Source organism: Lissotriton vulgaris, chromosome 9, assembly GCF_964263255.1.
Source record: "Lissotriton vulgaris chromosome 9, aLisVul1.2, whole genome shotgun sequence".
Classification (NCBI taxonomy): Eukaryota; Metazoa; Chordata; class Amphibia; order Caudata; family Salamandridae; genus Lissotriton; species Lissotriton vulgaris.
In genome coordinates, this window is record NC_141697.1 from 392,774,979 (window position 1) to 392,798,143 (window position 23,165).

At 40.4% G+C, this 23,165-nt stretch overlaps 1 protein-coding gene across 1 annotated transcript in view; it reads left to right on the plus strand.

Annotated features, from left to right (window-relative positions):
- The window catches only part of LOC147690175 (cholesterol 24-hydroxylase-like), a 471,985-nt gene that overhangs the window by 70,401 nt on the left and 378,419 nt on the right, over positions 1-23,165 (plus strand). The window contains exon 5 of the mRNA XM_086936649.1: positions 20,885-20,971. Coding sequence (XP_086792775.1) covers positions 20,885-20,971 — 87 coding nt within the window. The remainder of the gene's footprint in view (positions 1-20,884; positions 20,972-23,165) is intronic.

The window sequence follows — 23,165 nt, forward strand, 5'->3', positions numbered from 1 at the left end:
CAAGGAATGCATCCAATTGCACATCTAATGTCCACCACATACTATAAACACAGCTGCTCTTTTAGAGCTACCTACACCATCATTATCTGTTTGTTTTATGTTACAACTCCCTTTTTAAAAAATAAATTAACACCTTTTAACTCCCATGGGAGCACCCTAACAGTATCCTCTCCTCTAAATTTTTCCAACTCCTTTGAGAGACCCTCAAGCTCTTACATGTCCTCTACAATTACTGGCTGAAAACGATGCAGAATACGATGCAGGAAATGACTTGGCTTTCTGCAGAGTCCTCTCTCCAATGTGAAAGAAATACATAGAATGACGTTGAGAGGGACTATACTTGTTGCTGAGACCTCTACCCAGGGCAACAAGTGAGCATTATAGGCTGTTGGGAGGGTCTAGCCTTTCTGATGAGACTTCTCCACTAGACAAGTGTGCATAGTAAATTGTGAACACAGATTGGCCTCTCCCCTAACACCTTTGCCCATTGCAACAGGTGAACGTGTTATGATGTTATGATGTGAGAAGAAACTCGCCTCTCCACTACAACCTCTTCCCAGGGCGACAAGCGTGCATTGTAGGGTGTGAGCAGGGACTAGCCTCTCCACTGGCACTCTCCCCAGAATTACGTGCATGCATAGTTGGGTATGCAGATGGGCTATCCTCTCAACTGAGACTTCCCTCTTGGATGAGGGATGTACGTAGTAGGTTGTACAGAGAGTCTGGCCTCTTCACAGAGACCTCTTTCTTGAATTACAGGTCTGCATAGTTGAGTGTGGAAAGAGACCTCACTCTGGACAAAAGGTGTGGAAAGTAGGATGTCAAGACGCACTGGCCTTTCTGCTGAGGCCCATCCCAGGATGGCAGGTGTACAAAGTATGGTGTGGGGAGGGACTAGTCTCTCCACTGAGACCTCTCTTCTAGGCGACACGTGTGAAATAGGATGTGGGGAGGGACTGGCCTCTCCACAGGGTGTACTTGTAGGGTGTAGGGAAGGACTGGCCTCTCCACTGAGACCTCTTTCTTGGATGATGGGTGTGCATAGTAGTGTGTGCAGAGGGACTGACCTCTCTGTTGAGATCTCTGTCTTTAACGATGTGTATTTGTAGTAGGATGGGGGAGGGACGGGCCTCTCAGCTGAGATTCCTCCCATTGGTGACGAGTGTGAGAAGGGACTACCTTCTCTGCTTACACCCTTCCCCAAGATGACAAACGTGCTTAGTAGGGTGTACATAGTAAGGTGTGGAAATAGACTGCTCAGATCCCTCCCAGGGTGGCACTCGAGCACAGTAGGTTGTGGGGAGGGACTGCCCTCTCCACTGACACCTCTCCCCTAGACAACAGGTGTGCGTATTAGGGAGTAGGGAGGTACTGGCAACTCATGTCAGACCCCTCTACAGGTTGACGGATGTGCATAGTAGGGTGTAGGGATGGACTTCCCTCCCTGCTGAGATTCCTACCCTTTGATGTGTGTAGTGGGGGGTACAGAGGGACTGGCTTCTCTGCTGAGACTCCTACCCTTTGGTGTCGATTGTGCATTGTAGGTTGTGGGGAGGGGCTGGCCTCTCTGCGGACACCCCTCCCCAGGATTATGGGAATGCATAGTAGGGTGTGAGGAGGGACTGGCCTCTCTGCTGACACTTTTCCCCTAGGCAACAGGTTTGCATAGTAGGGTGTGCAAAGTGACTGGCCACCCCCTTTTTTCACACTCCTGTGAGACTCCTGTGCGATCACTATATTTGTTAGAAAACAATTTACAGTTTGCTTCATCAAACTACTAATGCCTCATGGAACTCCTCTCAATTAGTAGGGGGACAGGACGCCTTTACCCTGTCCCCTTATATAACGTTTCATGATCATTTACATAACACCTTGTACTCAGTAATGGCGGTATTTCATTTTTGTTCCACCAACAGTAAGTCAATCAGACCGACTCTCTGTAGCCTCCTGTTTTAACAGGACCAAGAAAGCCGACATGAAAAAAGCCTTCTTGAGCAAGCAGATCGCTCCATTTTATAGAATTTCATCAAGATATATAGACATGCCTTTTACAAGTGAGCATTTTTGTTGCAGTGCAAGTAGATGATTCATTGAGGCAAATGAAAAAAACAATGTCAGTGCAAGCGCAGGGCAGGGGATAAGGGGTGTACAAATGAGAGTATCTTATAAAAGAGGGACCTACCATATTAAAAAGGCCTGGAAGGCTGCTTTGTTCAAGAACTTGCAAAGGCATACACACAACACCAAATTGGTTCATAGCAAAAAACACACTCATCAAAAACAAAGTTTTTTAGGTAGAGGTAATGTAAAGACCTAACAGGCTTAATACCACCTAAAAATGACACTTTATGTCTGCCAAATGCAATACCAGTGGGCAACAGAATACTAATTTTTTTCATTGAAAATGGCAAGCAACAGGCAAGTGGATATTGAATCTACCAAACTATGAAGTAATGCATAAAGAAACTACATACAGTAAAATTAAAAAAAATCAAAGGTACAGAACAACTACAAATCCTACAAAAAGATGTATCCGAGTTACTCCTGAAGGATACCATAGAAAGACTACCATTACAGGAACAGGACACAGGAGTGTGCTTAGTATCCTTCCTAATTGATAAACAACCTTTACTCCAAGACCTATACTAGTCCTGTGCTATTGATCCTTCAGGAGTTGACTCCCTTACAGAGAGAGAATGACTGATTGGCAACAGTAGACCTCAACAATATATATTTTCACACTCCATTGCATTCAGCTCACACCAAGGGGTATATGTATAAGCCCCTACCGCCACCACAATGTCACCTATAGTGATGTTGTGGTGGGGATAGGGGCTTCGCCTTATGTACAAGGCAGCGTTAAGCCACTTAGCATGGCTTAACGCTGCCTTGTACATAAGGCCCCCTTTCACGCTATGGTTAGAGTGAAAGGTGTGGGCAGTGGATGTTGCGGTGGGCATTCCCCCGCAACACCCATTCATTTTGATGCTTTCCTCTATGTACAAGGGTGGCGTACATAGGAGGCAGTGCCAAAATTAAGACCAGGTACAAACTGGTCTTAAGATGGCGAACCAAGGAGAAATGCATTATTTCTCCTCGTTTTTGTTTTTCCCATGTGGGCTGCCTTGTGCAGAACACATGGAAAAAGCAAAATGGTATTGTTTGTTTAAGTACAGGAAGGTGTTCCTTCCTGTACATAAGCAAACTTTTTTTAAACAATCCTATTTTGTCACTTTCATGTGTGCTGCATGAAGCAGCACGCATGAAAGTGACAGAATGGCATTTCTAGGATTGTATATTTGCATGAAGGGATACCTTCCTACACATAAACAATCCTCCCCTGCACGCAGACACACTTGCACTCTGGTGCAAGGGTGCCTGCATTGGAGCAAAGTTGCTAAACTTAGCGCCATTGCAGGTGTAACTGCACGGCTGCCCCACATTCTTGTAAACATGGTGCAGCCTTGTGTTTCAGAAGTGGAGGAGAAAGACGTTAAGCCAGGAAGACTAATGCCTCTCTTCACCACTTCATTGTACATATCCCCTAAAGTACTTAAGGTTAGTAAAGAAAGAGGGGTCTTTTTGCCAATTCAAAGTTCAATCTTTCGGCATCAAGTGTACTCCAGGAATCTTCACGAAAACACTTTTGGTAGAAGCAGCACACCTGAAATGTCAAACTCTGGTTAGGATTATTTGAATCTCCTTTTCAGCACGCTGGTTAGAATTATTTGATGGCAAAATATCCGGAAACAGTGATAATAATGTCTGGGGATGTTAATACCGGTCTCCTCCCTGTGCAGTTAGATAAATACCTGGAGGAAGCAATGCATTCTTATAACATTCCCCAGCACCGTTCCCCCTGGTACCTTCGAAAAAGAGGCTAAAGTGTTGAGTCAAAGGCTGGTGAGACAAGGTTTGATTTATTTAAATGGACGATTAAAAAATGACTCATCAGAAGCAGCAGCCTTCCGGCAGGGTCAGGCTTTGGGCCCTATTGACTATATATTCACATCCCTTTGGCATTCTGACCTTTTTAAGAGTTTTGAGGTGGAAAAATATGAGGGGAGTGACCACTGGGCTACTATAGCAGTCCTTGACCCGTGTGTGCCGATATCCCCTGAGAGAATCCTGCCTTTAGAGATGTCCTACCCGCATAGGCTCACAACACGCTTCAATCTCATCTATCTTCATCAAATAGCCTCCCTTCAGCTAGAGGTGATGCTTGATATTCACCTTATTTATGTAAATGATGTTATTGTGTGGTACTATAGAATTGTGCAACCAGTTTTGGGCTGTATTTCAGTCAATTTATGTGAAAAGGGCGTGCAGGTAAAATCCTGTCAAAAGGAATCAGGGGGCTGGTTCGGCTCGGATTGCCAAAAGTTGAAATGATTGATGAGACAGAGAGCAAGGAGTGGTAGGCGTTTTAACTGTGCAACGGGCCCTTTACGGTCTCGGCCCTATCTATTTGCAGAAAGGACTTGCTTGCTACATACCAGGGAGACAGTTGCGTTCGTCTTCTCAGCTGCTGATGCAAACTCCGAGGTTTAAATGCCAGCGACTGGGGTAAAATTCCTTTGTGCGCAAAGCTTGTCTGGCCTGGAATACGCTGCCCTTAGCCTTAAGGGCCATCGAGGATCCTCTGCTGTTCAGGAAAACCTTTAAAACCCTGCTGTTTTAATTGGCTAACTGTTCATTTTCTCCTTTCTGTTGTAAGCGCCGGGACACTTCCGAGTAGCTGTGCGCTGTACAAATTAATAACATAACAACATCTCCCCAGCCACCCATGAGCTGGCTTAACCTAAACGAAACTATACATCCCTTGTGCAGGCAAAGAAGACAGCTTTGTACCATATTAAGTGGGATGAGATGTAGGAAATCATATCATTAAATGACCAGAAAAAATTCTAGAAAAAGGTCAATGAGTTTAATGGCAAAATAGGGGCCTCTTATCAGACAGACTTATATAGGGGACCTTCCAGCTCAGACGGCCTCAGAAAATGTATGGGCAAACTCTTCCCGTTATATGGTTCTCAGTAAAGGAAGTAACAGTTGGTATCGAGAGGTTAAAAACTCTCTCGAGCCACTGGCCCCAATAACGTTGCAGCAGTAATAATCAAAACAAATAGTGACTGGTGGGCTACGATTTATTCCTCTCTTTTCAGTTGGATCGTCATGTCTTTCTCCTGGTATGGATCCATAGTGAAACCAATTTGAAAAAAAGGTAGTGGTACAGACCCTATGCACTATAGGCTGATAAGCCTCCTGGATATTTCATTAAAAATATTTTCCAAGATTATTCTAGCTTAACTCGAAGATTCGGCCACCGAAATTAAGAGAATCTCACTAGAACAAGGGAGCTTTCATGAGGGTATTTCCACCATAGATCACTGTTTTTCTCTATGGGCCATTATCCGAAAAGCTCTGGAGGAAAATCAAAGGCTGTGCTGATGCTTTGTAGATTTTGAGACAGCCTTCGATTCTGTTTATAGGTATAATCTGTGGGAAAAACTTGCTTCCTGGAACCTACCACCAAATCTTCTTGGGGCACTCCGATCCTTGCACTCTTGCAATTGGGCTCAGGCGGAGTTAGATAAGTCGGGTCGGTAATCTCAAAGAATTTCTATTGACAACAGTCTGCACCAGGGGTGTGTTTTAGCGTCCTTGCTTTTTAGGTTATTCTTGGCCGTCCTTCCAACTTTTATTTCCCAATCTGAGTCCTTTTCACCAAAAATCAGTAAACATCATATTGCTTGTCTGCTTTATGCAGACAACCTGGTATTATTGGATTATACCCCAATTGGTTTAAAAGGGGAAACTCAATGCCCTGGCAACCTATAGCAAGCAGAACCAGCTCCGTATCAATTTGGAAAAGACCAAGATCATAATCTTTGGAAAAAAAGGTACAGAGTTTTTCTTGGTATCTAGGTACCCAGGTGGGGGAGCAAGTTGATCAATACAAATATCTGGGCTTAATCTTTAGGAGAAATCTGAATTGTGGTACACATTGGGATGCTACCAAACAGAAGGCCCTATTGCAGGCCAGCTGTCTATCAAGATTCAATGGTAGGTTCGGGGGGCTAGCTCATTTCCCACTATTAAAGGCTTACAAAGGGAAGATACCTCCGATAGGCCTGTATGGGGACAGCTTTATTTCCTTGATCCAACCTATGATTGGGATAGATTGGAAGGGGTAGTGCTTAGGACTTTTAGCACTCCCCCAAGGTACCATGGTTCAAGCCATAAGGAGAGAGTGCAATCTGGTTTCTTGAAACATGGCGGCCTCTAAGATATTTTAACACATTGTTGGAAGATGATGAGGTGCTTAAAGTTTTCAAGGGGCAGATTTATAAGCCCCTTGAGACACATTTACGCCATTGTTGCATCACTTCTGTGATGCAGCTTTGTCGTAAAAAATGCACCATGTTGCAACAAATTTACAATGTGACGCAACTCGGGAGATGTGTCATGTTGTAAAGCCCTGCGTTACATTATACCTGCGTCAGGTATAATGTATGCAAGGTGGGCTTTCCGTCGCAAGGAATCCTCATAAAAGTGACGCAGTGAAATCTACAAGATTTCACGGAGTCACTTTTATGACAACGCTACGTCATAACCTTACGCCTGCTTGTAGCATGGTGGCACAAGCTTTTTTTAAGTGTCGTATTTTAACTGGCACATCCCTGCTAATATGCAAGGATGCGCCAGTTCTTCCAAATCTGCCCCCAAATTCTGTTGGGAAGAGATAAAAAGCAGTGAAAGGATGTGGGCAAAGGCCGTAAGAACCAGAATATTTGAACATAGGAATACCCATTTAAATAGTGGTACAGTCACATCTTGACTCCCCTTTCCAGGCAAACAAGCACTGAGAGATTAAGCTGCTGCGGCGTCTGAATCGATCGACCTAGTGTATCTAAAAAAGAGATCATCTATTGGCCTCTCGATTGCTACATTGGGCTAGGATAGTGTATTTTCTTATCTATCAGGGTTACCAGACCTAGAAGTGAGGAATTAAATATTATGGTGGTAATTCAGATTACTCATACAGCCCACATAGGATCAGGGCGCAGAATAATAGTAGCCTCGGCCCCTGTCCCTTGAAAGTTAAATATACCCTTACGCATATTCTTATGGATTGGGTCTTTTATTATGCAAATTGAATTTTTAAGACCCTTGTTTTTTAAATATGATGCTCTCCATAGGAATAAAGCTGTGGAGTTATTGTCCGAAATGCATTATTTTGATGTGGCAGTTGGAAATACTCGGTTTTTATGGCCTGTCAAACAGAATTTTAACTATGAATTGTAGGGGGTGGGGGTAGGGTAGCTAGGAGGGGTCTTTTTATCGATTTAACTGTAAAGTGTGCCTTGTTTTAGAATGTTTTATGGACAAATGTTTAAATAAACTTCTTTTTTTAACCTGAACCTGAAATGTCAAACAATTCCCATGTAGCCCTAACAGGATGACTGGTAAACACAAGTTCTTCTTAGCAATGCCAAACAAACAGACGGACAGACATTTGAAGATACCATTTTGAATCTGGAATACGTAGGCAACATAAAGAAATCCTCTCCAACTCCAGATAAAATAAAAACCTTTGTGGGGGTAAGAGAGGCAACAATGTCTCTAGTATGGCCTCTAAGGAGAAGTGTAAATGAATTGCAGGGATTAATTATCCTCTACCACAAGTCTCATTATCTGACAGTATGGAATGCATTGAAACTGTTGGTTCAAATACTTGATTACATGTGGGAGCAAATCAGGAATGATTAAGCAGCCAATGTTTGTAAATACAGGCCCACGGGAAGCTCTAGAGTTCTGAAAGTGAATGCCATGGTGGAACCCAGACAATATGGCAAATTGGAGACACTCTCATATGCACACCCTTCAAACCATCATGAGAATGGGGTGGGGGTGAGGTACAAAACTGAAAAAGCTGATCATCTAGGGTCAGTGATCAGAAACAGACAAGACAGATATTATTCGGACTAAAAACCTGTTCTACTAGACTTGAAAATGTTTCCACAGCAAGCAAAAACAAAGTTGTGCAAACCGTTTTGGAAAAATCAACAGAATTTTAGCAGAACAGTATACTTTCCCCTGTGACAGCTAGCTCAAGAAATACTGAAATGAACAATGCAAAGTATATAACATTGATTTCACATTTGGCACCAGGTGTGGGTAGTGTTCAGGTGAGCATAAGAGAATCTGGATTTTTTTTTTTTTAGTTTAAGAAATGTTTATTAGGATTTAACAAATACAATACATAAGCCATATAGAGGATATGAGTAACAAAATAAGATAAAACATGTGGCATAAGTTAAATGTAGGATAAAAGCTAAAAGGGGGAAGGGAAGAAGGGAAGAAGAATAGGAAGGTGATTAAAAGAGAAAAGAAAAGGAAAGAAGAGAAGGGAAGGAAAAGAAAGAGAGATCTAGAACAAGACAAGAAGGAATATTTGCAAGAATGAAAAAGACCAGGCAATTAGCTGGGAGATTTGGAAGAAAGATAGATAGTAAAGGGAAGCCAAAGAAGATCAGATTTAATTTTTGAAGAAACAGAGGAAGAGGAGGCGACAGCATTCCTATGTTCATCACAAATGAAATTCCACCAAGTACAGATAATTTAGAGTTATCTTTCCAACACGATAAAATAACTTTAAAAGCAAGAGCAATGAAAAGATCAAGTAGTCCAGCATTAGAGGATACAATATCTATATCAATTGATAAAGAACCTAAAAAAACATTCAACAATGATAAAGAGGAAGAACATTGAAACATTGGCATGCAAATATTCCAAACAGAGTTCCAAAATGATAAAACAGATGGACAATCATACAATTGATGTTTAAGTGTGCCCCTTTCTTTGGAACAAGACCAACAAAGTGGGGAAGATGTTGGCGAAAACGTAGAAATACTAAAAGGTGTAATAATAGCTCTGTGATAAATAAAAAGTAAAGATTGAGTAATGCGTGCAGCTTTAGAAACTTTAAACAGTTTGGACCATAATCGATCCCATAATGCAACAGATAGAGAAACAGACAAATCAGTTTCCAAAGCAATCTCAGTAATTGATTTAGAACGATCAATAACATTAGATAACAATATTTTATAGAAAAGGGCAGCTTTAGGTTGGTGCAACGAAAATAAAGAATATAGAGGAGAAGATGGAGAGAAAGATGGTAAGATATCAGGAGCTGACAGAGTAGCCAGGTGAGATTGTATAGCAGAAGTAAAAATGGTATAGTCAATAAGGCAAGATGCGGGCAATTGATATAAAGTTTGCAATTCATTAAAAGGATTAATAGAGTTATTGGAGAAAAATTGATGGACAAAAATGATATCCTTTTCTTTCCAATATTTGTAATAGAAGGATTTGCCTTTATACTTGAGGAATATATTATACCACACAGAGGAGGATAAAAAACACTGAAGAGGAGAGAGGTCTTTAGAAAATGTATTGTGAAGCAATGTGTGGGAGTATTTGAGAACCGGGTGTTTGGCCAAAAAAGGAACAATTTGACATAAAAATGGTGTGTTGAAATAAGAAATCCTTAAATAATGAGCGTTCAAAAGCAACCCAACTTGGAATTGGAGTGTCCATAAAATCATAAGCTAAAGAAAAGGATTGTTTTATCAAAAAGGCAGAGTGATAGGATTTAAAATCAGGAAAATGAACCCCACCTTCATTTTTAGGACGGGAGAGTTTATATAAGGCAATGCGAGGGTGTTTATTATACAACAAAAATTTAGTACAAATGGAGTGTATGCAGGTAAAATATGCATTAGGAATTTTTATAGGGAGCATGGAAACAGTATATAGTATATGAGGAGTGATCATCATTTTGATAGTATCCAGCCTACCCCACCAGGACAAATATAGAGGAGACTAAATAAGGAGAAGAGATTGAATTTTCCTTATAAGGGAAGCAAAAGTGAGTTTAAGTGTGTCAGCCATGGAAGAAGAAAACAAAATGGCAAGGTATTTAATTTTAGAAGGGCACCATGTGAAATCAGTAGAGTTAAACATGTATTGGTAACATAAAGAATTCAGAGGTAAAACTTCAGTTTTAGATAAGTTAAGTTTATAACCCAAAACAAAGGAATATAAACGGACTTCGTCCAAAAAATGAGGCAGAGAAGAGGCAGGGTTAGCCATATAAACCAAAATATCATCAGCGTAAGCAGATATTTTTGTCTCAATAGAGGCAAGTTTGAAGCCATTAATTTCAGGGTGAGAACGAATTTGTTCTAAAAAAGGTTCAAGACAAAGGATAAACAATAACGGGGATAGGGGACAACCTTGTCTCGTACCTCTGGATAAGGAAAAAACCTAGAAAATTGAATATTAACAAAAATACTGGCTCGGGGGGAAGAGTAAAGGAGTTTAACCAAGGAGATAAAAGAGGGACCAAAACCAAACAATTGTAGGGTACGAAACATAAATTGCCAATTGATACGGTCAAAGGCTTTCTCAGCATCTAAAGACAGAGCTGCTAAGGGGGCTTTAACATTTTTGCTATGAGAGATAATGTTAGAAAACATACGGGCATTATCAGCGGCTAATCTGCCTTTCACAAATCCAACTTGGTCAGTTTTAATCAGGAGTGGTATATTAGAGTCAAGACGGGAAACAAGAATTTTAGCAAAAATGTTACTGTCATAGTTGATTAATGATATGGGACGAATGTTTTTACAGACAAATCTGTTTCCCAAGCAATCTCAGTAATTGATATTGAACGATCAATAACATTAGATAACAATATTTTATAGAAAAGGGCAGCTTTAGGTTGGTGCAACGAAAATAAAGAATATAGAGGAGAAGATGGAGAGAAAGATGGTAAGATATCAGGAGCTGACAGAGTAGCCAGGTGAGATTGTATAGCAGAAGTAAAAATGGTATATTCAATAAGGCAAGATGCGGGCAATTGATATAAAGTTTGCAATTCATTAAAAGGATTAATAGAGTTATTGGAGAAAAATTGATGGACAAAAATGATATCCTTTTCTTTCCAATATTTGTAATAGAAGGATTTGCCTTTATACTTGAGGAATATATTATACCACACAGAGGAGGATAAAAAACACTGAAGAGGAGAGAGGTCTTTAGAAAATGTATTGTGAAGCAATGTTTGGGAGTATTTGAGAACCGGGTGTTTGGCCAAAAAAGGAACAATTTGACATAAAAATGGTGTGTTGAAATAAGAAATCCTTTAATAATGAGCGTTCAAAAGCAACCCAACTTGGAATTGGAGTGTCCATAAAATCATAAGCTAAAGAAAAGGATTGTTTTATCAAAAAGGCAGAGTGATAGGATTTAAAATCAGGAAAACGAACCCCACCTTCATTCTTAGGACGGGAGAGTTTATATAAGGCAATGCGAGGGTGTTTATTATACAACAAAAATTTAGTACAAATGGAGTGTATGCAGGTAAAATATGAATTAGGAATTTTTATATGGAGCATGGAAACAGTATATAGTATATGAGGAGTGATCATCATTTTGATAGTATCCAGCCTACCCCACCAGGACAAATATAGAGGAGACCAAATAAGGAGAAGAGATTGAATTTTCCTTATAAGGGAAGCAAAAGTGAGTTTAAGTGTGTCAGCCATGGAAGAAGAAAACAAAATGGCAAGGTATTTAATTTTAGAAGGGCACCATGTGAAATCAGTAGAGTTAAACATGTATTGGTAACATAAAGAATTCAGAGGTAAAACTTCAGTTTTAGATAAGTTAAGTTTATAACCCAAAACAAAGGAATATAAACGGACTTCGTCCAGAAAATGAGGCAGAGAAGAGGCAGGGTTAGCCATATAAACCAAAATATCATCAGCGTAAGCAGATATTTTTGTCTCAATAGAGGCAAGTTTGAAGCCATTAATTTCAGGGTGAGAACGAATTAGTTCTAAAAAAGGTTCAAGACAAAGGATAAACAATAACGGGAATAGGGGACAACCTTGTCTCGTACCTCTGGATAAGGAAAAAACCTAGAAAATTGAATATTAACAAAAATACTGTCTCGGGGGGAAGAGTAAAGGAGTTTAACCAAGGAGATAAAAGAGGGACCAAAACCAAACCATTGTAGGGTACGAAACATAAATTGCCAATTGATACGGTCAAAGGCTTTCTCAGCATCTAAAGACAGAGCTGCTAAGGGGGCTTTAACATTTTTGTTATGAGAGATAATGTTAGAAAACATACAGGCATTATCAGCGGCTAATCTGCCTTTCACAAATCCAACTTGGTCAGTTTTAATCAGGAGTGGTATATTAGAGTCAAGACGGGAAACAAGAATTTTAGCGAAAATTTTACAGTCATAGTTGATTAATGATATGGGACGAAGGTTTTTACACAGAGAATGATCTTTATCGGGTTTGGAAATTATAATATTTAATGCATCCATGAAAGACCCAGAGGCCTTAGCTTCAGCAATAAAGTAGTTAAAAAGTTGTAGCAGTTTAGGTGCAAAAATGGCGTGAAAGGTAGAGTTTAAACTCAACAGGTAGTCCATCAGGACCTGGTCCCTTTGATTTTTTCAGAGTGTTAATAGCCCGAAGAATTTCTTGAAGAGAAATATCTTTCTCCAACTGTTCAAATTGATCAGGAAGGGACGGTGGTGAGGGGAGACCATCAAAAAAAGATATTAAGTTCTGGGCAGAAGAATGTGTGTCATCAGTATAAAGAGATTGATAATATTTATGGAAGACTTCCGCAATGTCTTCATCAGACGAAACCAGTTTACTAACGGATTCATTAAGAATGGGGCCTACAGTTTTACGTTCAGACTTGATTTTGAGATAATTTGCCAACATTTTACCAGCCTTGTTTTGACCCCCATGAAATTTGGATTTAACTTTAAGCAAGATGTTACATGCTTCAACAGTAGCAATTTTATTAAGCCCAGTTTTGGCAGTGATAAGGTTCTGAAGAGCATCAGGAGAATTAGAGGTGAAATAAGAATGCTCGAGTCTTTTGATGTTCTTGAGTTGGGCTTCATATTTAGTTCTATTGAGTTTCCTTTTTTAGCGACATAAGATATAGTGAAGGCCCGTAAAGCAGCCTTAAAAGCATCCCAATTATTCGGGACAGAGGTGTCCGCCGGATTGTTAAATGTAAAAAATTAATTAATAAACACAGTAAGTTCCTTTACAAAAACAGTATCAGACAGAAGGAAAGTATTGAATTTCCAGTGACTAAATTTAGAAGAAGTAAGGGCAAGGTCAAGGACAGCATATACAGGAGCATGGTCAGAAAAAAAAATAGAACCAATTTCGGATTTTTGAATTGAGGGGAGTAAAGATTTACTGACCAAAATGTAGTCAATCCTTGAGCGGGTATGATGAACATTCGAAAAAAAGGTGTATTCAAGGGAGTCAGGATTACACGTTTTCCACACATCATATAAGGCACGAGAGGCAATGGCAGATTGGAAACATTTATGGGATTTATCAGGTTGAAATTTGCATGAGGAGATTGGTTAAAATCACCTGCAATGACAATATTAGGACAATCAATGGAAGAGATAAGAATTTTAACAGCATTCCAAAATTTGGGTTCAGGTCTAACAGGGCCATATATGTTTAATAAAACCAAAGTTTTGTTCTGAATCACAACCTAAGCCATTGCCCAACTACTTTCATCATCATTTTGAGACGAGAGATTTTGAACAGCTAACCCTTTATGAAACAAAATAGCAACACCCCCCTTTTTGTTAACGGCAGGAGATAATACAACTTGACCCACCCATTGTCTTTTTAGCTTGATCGATTCAACAGCCGTACAGTGGGTTTCTTGGAGAAAAACAACTTGTGAATTAAGCTTGGATAAATGAGACAATACCTTTTGACGCTTGACAGGGTGTCCAAGACCTCGAACGTTCCACAAAACAAAATTACACATGATGGAAGGTGAGGATGATGGGGAACATTAGGAGTAGACACACTGCAGGACAACGGCTACAAAAAGAGAGGACACAGTAAAAAAATCCATTACAAATGAATAAGAACCAGATAGAATCACAATGATAGAAGGTAGTAAGCCCAAAGTCAAATTGGAGAGAAACACCAAATACGAAAACCAAATACAGAGAGATTGATTAGGAGAATGAGAGAAGAAAAGTGCACAAACCATGAAAGACAAACAGAAAAAGAAGAGGAAAGTGGGAAAGAGGAGAAAAGGAGAATAAGGAGAGAAAGAAACATGAGCATACGGATCAAAGCAAAAAAGCCAGGTCTGAGAAGAAAAGAGAAACCAAGACAGTGGGAGCGAAGAGACGCCAAAGAGGACGCGTAGCCGAACGAGCAACAGAGGAGCTAAGAAAGAAAGTGAAAGGATAGACCTTCAAAAAGAGAGACATAAAACAGAGAAAGGACGAAAAGGAGCCAAGAAAATCATATGCACAGAACAATTTCAGTCAAGCAGAAAAAAAATATTAAGCATTAGTGTCCATGCTAGATGAGGAGACACTCTGTAGATACTTGCGAAGCTTCTGAGGATCATCAAACGAGCAGGAATGACCGTGATGCGTAATCTTGCAGAAACACGGATGCAGGATACCATATTGGATGTCCAATTGTCTCATTTGAGGGCGAAGATTCAAAAATTCCTTGCGTCGAGCATTCGTTGCATTGGAAAGGTCCTGGGAAATAAAAATATTATGACCGGACCATATAAGACGTCGTTTGAGCCTTGCAGCCTTCAGGACATTCATTAACTCTGTGAATTCAAGAAACAGCATAATAATGCCACGAGGCTTAGATGCATTGGAAGTAAGGTGGCCTAAATGGTGATCCCTCTGGATGTTAAGAGGATGGGACGCAGGTTGAAGTTCCAAAAGTTCATGCAAAAATATCCGTATGAAAGACACCATGTCAGACCCCTCAACATTTTCTGGAATGCCATAAATACGTAGGCTGTTCCTACGATTACGATTGTCAAGGTCCTCAGTATGTAGTTTCAGCTTGTGGATCTCTTGTTCCAGTAGGGGTATTTTAGTGGAAACATCCTGAATGTCACTGACACGTTGTTCCAGATTCAAAACTTTGCCTTCCAAAATGACCCATCTTTCTTCAATTTGTTTGAGTTTTTCATTAGTTGCAGCCATAAAAGGTTGGATACCCCGTACCTCCTCTAAAATGGAATCCGTAATAGGATTTGGAGAGGTGTGAATGGGGGAAGGCGGGTCCTTTTTCTGTCGCTTAGGTTTTGTTCCGGTAAGTAAAGACTTCGTAGTGCTTGCGTCATGTGACATCGTGAGAACGTTAAGAGAGATCCAAAATAAGGCGGAGGAATTGAGGACTGTATAAAAGCAAGGACTCCACAAAAAACTCTGAGGCAATGTGAAGTAGATAAGGCTCCACAAAAAAAGAAACCACAGAGAAGCTCAGTCAGAGATAATCAGTGGAGCGCGAGGCGTAACAAATGAAAGCAGGCGGCACCACCTTTTCTGATAATAGCTGACAGAAAAAACAGTCTCAATCTCCTGAAGACCTCAGACTAGAAGAGGGACTGTAAAAAATAATTATTTGACAAGGGGTTGCGCCAATGAAGAAAAAGCAAATGAGCAGAGCAGAGGCAACATAGCAGGAACCTTCGCGCCAAAAATCTAAAATGGCGGCCAATAATCTCAAATAGGCACAAAAATAGAGGCTGCTGACAGAGAAACTGGCAAAAATATCGCAATATATGCCATACCTTAAATGGTGATGAAAGGAGGATGGCAACGCGATATATATGTTGGTTGAGTGAGCATTATCTCTGCAGAATGACGTTGCGGTGAAGAGATTGGGGACGCGGGCTCAGCGGCACAAAATGGCAGCCGCCCGCGTCCGATGACGGAAGAAATCACTGATAGTCCAAAATGATGCAAAAGCGGCTAAAAACCATGGAGCGAAGCTGCAAACAGGAGCGCACCATATTCCGCCGGCAAGGTAGCAAGAAACCAGGCTCCTAGGGGTGCTGAGAGAGGTCCATACGGCGTTGAAAGTCCTGTAGCTCTACGGAGCTCACGGAGAATCTGCCATCACTCTTCAGCGCGTAAGCCACGCCCCCGAGAATCTGTATTTTTAAACAAGCAGAATTAGATCACATTTACAACACATAGGGAAACCAGACATAGCTCTATTTGCAACACATGAAAACGCAAAAAGGCAAAGCATCACAACCATGCATTACCATCAGCAGACAGAGGGAAATGTGCTGTCAATAACTGGCCCAGGAAATTTACGTACTTATTTCCACTGATTTTACTGCTTCAAACTGTAATAAACCAGTTCAGTACATTAAAGAGTAACATTAGTAGCAGTCATCTAATGCAAATGTTTCACCAAAACATCTTCAAGTTGCCAACACATAAAATATACTTACAATACAGGGTAGCATATTTCACGCTGAACCACAAACTGCGCGACTGGGGTCTTGGATCCTCGGTTGTAGAGTTTGCACATCTCCTTCCACCACATACATATAAGGCTATCATTAAAGATGCAAGGAAGCCATCAACAAAGAAGTGCTGTGAAGTTATTTGGTCCTGATACATTATTTGGTGTATGAAGATTGGAAATGTAGAGATATTATCTAGTGAAACAGTAATTCCACCCTATTTAAGACAGCTGTTCGACCCATTTACAAAAGGGGCTCAAAAACAATTCTGTTTCCATTCCATTTATATAATGCTTTCTTGAAGGGGCTATAGCAGTGTATACCCCACATGTGGTACCACCACCTCAACAGAACTTTCATCTAGTATAAGCTTGTATATAAAAGCATTCTTTGAACCTTTATAAACAGCAATTTTAAAATATCTTATGTTACAAACAACCTTATTAGTAGCCATTGCATATGCACACACTAACAGTTTAAAATCCCTACCTGAATGTTCACAAGCACAAGGTAATCTTGGTAACAAATTCAACGTTTTCATGTCAATCAATCAACACAGTTGCCTTTGTTCCTTCAGAATCCACCTAATTCAGCAGAAAGGTTGTTACTTTCTGTAGACATTAGAAGAGTTTTATGTATTATATACAAGACACTGAAAACATTTGCAAAGTTAAGCTTTTTGGGGGAAACATGCTCTATTAATATTAGGACTACCTGTAACAAAGGTACCATTCCAAGATGGATTGCACAAACAATTCAGTTATGATACTTAAAAAAAGCTACATATTAAAAGGCACAGGCTATAAGAAAGAAAGAGGCTACATTAGCCATTCTTGGCAATGTATCATTGAAAGACATTTGTAAGGATGTAGCAAGGTCTATGAAAATTGGTAGACATGCATGCTCATTATAGGTCCAACAATTTTAAAATCGTTAATTGCCACTACACCCTCTTCACATCACCCTCCATAGTGGGAAAATACAACAACATAATCTTTACACAGCATTTGAATCTAGAAGAGATTTCACACCATGAAAGATACCTTTTATCTTTAAATATGGTTCTGTAGCTCGAAACTTGTCTAGATTTACATGTGATTCCTCCACCAAGCTGGTAAAGGAGAAGGGTTGGTGCAAACAAAATTAAAGTGAAAGTCATATTCAGGGGCATTTGTGATCTGATGGTCGTTATTGCAATGAGCTTTAGTGACTCCACTCAAGTCAACACCCATAGGTAAAACAAAAAAGACTACTAGAAACTCTTCCGGACCCAGCCTTTAGATTGTGGAATTGTGCTTGGTATGTGTATCTAGAGCTAAATTTTAAGCTGCATCACTATAATCACAGATATTTTACCAGAAGTATAAATCAATCAAACGACTTGGAAAGTTCGACTACTCACCCGTGAAAGCCTCAATTCGCTGGGTGGGAGGGGAGGGGGTTGCTTATCCGTCGAAGGAACTGTGGTACAGATAAAGTGCCAGGTCTTGAGGCCCTTCCTAAATTACGGATTTAATGGTGATTGCCTGAGGTGGAGAGGCTGGGTGTTCCAGGTCTTTGCTGCGAGGTAGAAGAAGGATCTACCTTCAGTCATGGTCTTGCGGATACGTGGGATGGCGGCTAGGGCCAGTTTGGTTGAGCAGTAGATCCTACCATTTCTTAAACTTGTTTGGAGGCATAACCAAACAAAGAAATTGTTCATGACACAAAACTCAGTGAGCATTGCGAGGCTGCTGGAGACATCGGGATTCATTTCGCAAATTTAGAGGAGTTCTCTTTTATTGCTGGCACAACCTCTATTAGAGGGCAGGAGGGTATATTACTGCAAACCCAATTAAAAAGTCATTTTACCTCGCGTGACTTTACTGCCAACCTTTACATGAACGTATTAGCCATATAGGAGCTGAATGAATCTGACTGGTTTAAGTAAAATGAGAGTTTTGTTAAGGCAGCCATTACATTATTTGTAAATTTCATGTCACATATCACAATATCTTTTTTGGTGCCATTGGGACGAGGAGATGACAACATTGCACAACAGTTGTTAACTCTGAATAGACCTTGGGAAATCTTGCATATAGAAGTATAGCAATCTTTATATTTCCAAACAAAAGATCTTTCAAAAATCTAAACTTTTACACTTCAAGGATATTGATGATGATGTCACTGGAGATATATTTTGGTGACATATGTGAGGTGATGATAAGTGCAATGGTCTAACTACATAGCTCACCATAATTTGCATATTGCAGTTTTTCTATTTTCATGGTGTCCCTTCAACTAAACTTAACTAGGTGAATCCGAATCATACTTTTTTATAAAACAGGTTATTTTGCGACGTAATGTAAAGAACTATCAGCCTGATTCATCATCGGCATGTTTTGCGAGTCTGTAATAGCGAATAATAAGGAATCGCTATTACAGACTCGCAAAACGGGATTTATGTAGGAATAGCAAAATAAATTGCGATTCCTAGACATTCCTTATTTGCGATTAGCAAATTACTAATCGCAAATAAGGAATAACTCCCCATTCATTTCAATGGGCCTAAAGGCCCATAGGAATGAATGGGGAGTTATTCCTTATTTGGGATTAGCAATTTGCTAATCGCAAATAAGGATGCGATTTCAAGGGTGCTAGGGGTGTCCACAGGACACCCTGTAGCACCCCTGAAATGTAAATTAGACTCATGTTGCGCACACACACGTCCAAAGGACATGTGTGTGTGTAGCATACAACTGAGAAAAATGCACAAAAGTGCATTTTTCTCAGTTTTCGCTATTTACCACGAAGTCTGACTTTGCGGTAAATAGCGGGAAAAAATAGCGAATTCGCATTTTTTTTATTGGGTCATGAATAGCATTTAAGGAATCTCAAATTGAGATTCCTTAAATGCGATCGCAATTTGAGGAATCACAATTTTTTGCGATTTCTCAAATTGCGAGTACATGACCCAATGATGAATTTCAAATGCCATTTTTGCGGGTGCAAACGGCCGAATTCTGCGATTCGCACCGTTTGCGTCCGCAAAAATGCTTCATGAATCTAGCTGTATAACTTGAAGTTTCTTCAGTTAACTCTTTTTTTTGCAATGCTTTGTCACTAAGATGTCACAACTCACACTTGAAACAAATTTAATTTCTTCAGTTGTCGACTTTATTTGTAATGGTGTCTATAACGAGCTACCGAGGACAACAGCCAAGCAGCAACTCACACAACCCGGCAATTTCACATTCTACTAGAGAACATGGAACTGCCACATGGTAAAGTTCCAAATCCCTAACTATGTCACTAAGTACTACACAGAGTATCGAATGGGCATTCTGCAGATGGCATGGCCTTTGGTTGTGCCCTGCAGCCCATGTCCATGCCCCAAACTCCATTTTGCATAACTATCTTCCATGTCCGAAGGGCTTCTGGCACATGGCATTACTTTTAACCGTTGACTTGTCAATTTGCCATTTGACCACCCTCAATATATATGAGTGGGTTTGAACGTGGAAGAGGTGTGGCGCAGCGGCCAGGGAGTCTGACTCTGGAACCCGGGGGCTCACGGTTCGATCCCTGGCACCTGCGGCAGATCAGCCCAACACCATGTGACTCTGGGCAATAGCCTGCTTAATCTTCCCGAGGGCTCTCATCACCTTGACACCTTCGGGTAATTGTTCGTGCTTTACTAATACTGGACATTTACATTTACATTTGAATTGTCATTGCTGTGTATATTCTGTTAAGGTCTGTGGACATCATGAACAAATTTGTTTTGTAAAGGAAAAAGGCATTTTCACCCAGGGTGATCCCTGCTGTCACCCTTTAAGCTCCCATTACACTAGTGCATTGTCTCTATGATGGAATTTGCATGCCTCTTTCCAGATCTGCAGAACTCAGACATTGCACATGGGGGGCAAAGTGAGTAGTTCTTTGTGGCCACACATTCTTACCTTCCATCTGAACTGTGTGGTTTGTTAACACACCCATCATTGTATCTCAAATAACATTTTTTTCTTTGTTTTATACAATTCTTTCAGACTTCATAGAACAGATTTGCACAAAAATACAAGGTGTATTGTGACAGTTACTACTTTCATGGCAAGTTAGTTATTGGAATGTACAGCGCTTTACTCTATGCTTGCTAAAATGTGTTTATTTAATTTGAGTAGGAAAAGCAACTTTTGGCATCCTTCTATCTTCAAGTTTTTGATATCTTTACATGAGAGCTGACAGAATTACGTTTGTTATATAAGTTTCCCTAACAGATTTGGCCCCTCAAAATTGGGCCAAAATTATTAGCGAAACAAATGCCACTCTGTTAATGAAAATGTGTCTCAAACAACACTACAGAGTGTTGGTAGCTGAAACTACTATGTTTATGAATAATCTATATACCTTGGTGACCATGTTGGACTTTACACTTTGTTAGTTTCATTATAATGAATTATTTCAGTAGGATGTGTTTTGAAATATTGGTCACTTTTTCCTTTGCACCCTCTTTTTGAAACAGGTTTTTGGGAAATGGTTTGTTGACTTCTCGAGATTATGATCATTGGCACATGCAGAGAAGAATCATGGACCCTGCATTCAATCGAACGTAAGTTACACTTACACGTTTACTGTTCGTGAGCTGTTTATAGAATATTCAAAACTAAGTATGTGCAGATTTTTTTTAAACGTTTTGTCTCTGAAAACATTACTAACTGTAAATTGTACTGGGAAAAAATATCTGTCTTTCCAATCTTAAATCACACTTTAGGTTATTAGCAAGGGTATGATATTGCCCAAATTCTGTCATCTTTAATTATGAAATTGTTATGGTTGTTAGCTTATTTGATTTAATCAGTTTGCACCATGCACCAATCAAAGCTTTCCTTTACAAATCTTCCTAATCTTGGATTTATTTAATTTTATTCAAGTGAAAACCGAGTGATCACCACTGTGTAAGCCACCAGAAAAGATCAGTTAATTAACACCAGTATATTCACAAGTTATCATGCATTTTAAAACATTCAATACGAGTTCTGCAGTATGTTAAAGGGTGAATTGTAGAAGAGGAAGACCCCTCCATGATGGCCACCAAATTTGTGAGCAGAAAGAAAATGCAAAATGTATAAAAAAAAAAACATTGAATTTGGCCGGAAAGAGCACAGCTACAAAATAGTTGGAACTACGTAAGTGGTTGGAAGAGCCACCACTAAACCTTGCTTGTTTGTGGAAACTTCAAACACACTCTATAGTATGTACCAGGTCTTTACGTTTACCTCTCCAAGATCTTTAGGGTCTGCATCTCACAGGGGTCAGCGGTTGGGTGCTGCCAGATTCACGAATATTAGAAAGAGAGAAATGGTTGTAACGAATGTTGGGGAGATCAACGCCTTGAGTAAGTGTAACTCAGGGTAAACCAGGGTTCAGTTCTTTTCCTGCCAATAGCAATGGAAACTTGTCCCACTAGATATTGCTCTGTTCTCCTAGTGCAATCTGGGGCAGAGGAAGTCTATGGGTCAATGGGACTGTGAGCACTGACAGCTTTCTGATGACTGGACCCTCCTCCGTAGTCGCCCTCCATTCCTCCAAGGTCTGCATGGGGGCAGAGCACCCAGCAGAAGCTGTGTGTCCAAATAGAGTTCAGCTTGGTTACTACAGGGCAGTCCACAGTTCTAGATCATGGGAATCTGGTGTGAGGGTTGACATAACTTCACCTGCCTAACACACATTTGAACTACAACCCCCATGATCCTGTGGGAGAGGAAGTACTTAGGCGAAGTAGCGCATTGGGGGATGTGCGTAATTTTGTTCCCTTCCTGGCTCCGGTTCTGGCAGTGGAAGGTCGGAGTGCCAGCAGGATTTTTGCTTTGCCCCGAGTGTTTGGTTCCAAAGTTGGCATCCTGTTCTGTGATTGCTGCGATCGGTTAGGAGAGAAACGGTTGGAGTGTCCATAGCAGAGCGTGGTGGTAGGACGCCACGGACTGCCCTTTTCCTCTGTTATTATTTTCTAAAGAGTCCGCAGTGCAACAAGTTAAAGGCAGAGCGCGGTAGTGAAAGCAAACTACGCGCTGCTGTCTTTTCTGTGTGGAGTTACCTGTTTTGGGATTTTGGCATACAACGGGACGCGGTGGCAGTCGCAGCCATGCGTTACCGGCTTTATCTTTTGGAAGAAATAATTTGTGATGATTTATGGGAGCGCGGTGGTAGGAGGCCACGCGTTACCTTATACTGTGTGTTTTTTTAATCAGGATTCAGAAGCTGAGCGCTGTGGTGGCTGCCACACTTTACAGTATTCTATGACACTAAAGAACAAAGGGAAGGGTTGTAAGAATTGGTGACTTGACCAAATATTGGCCAAACAACTTTGCTTTCATTACACCTTACTTTGTATTTCTGCATATTGAACTATGAACCTTTAATTGCTTTGTTCTGTACAGAGGGGATGATCATACAATCCTGTCATATAATTTCATTGGCCAAAAAACAGAAAGGGAAAGGCCTATCAAAGATGAATAGGAACCAGTTACTGAAAATGGCCTGAGTAGAGTCTTATGATTGCTTGTAGAAAACAGTCTTGGGAGTAAATCATATTGACTACAGAGTTCGTTTATATAACAGGTATACAAGAGCTTAGTGAGATCAAATGAAAGTAGCCACATATTCTATGCATTGGTTATATTATGGTCTTTTGTTGTTTCAAGTCTCCTTCCCAGCTGGTCCGAATACCCTGTATATAATAATCAGGGTGTTGGAAACATCTGGAGGTGGACCCTTGCTTGCATCAACCGAATTCTGCGGAGCAC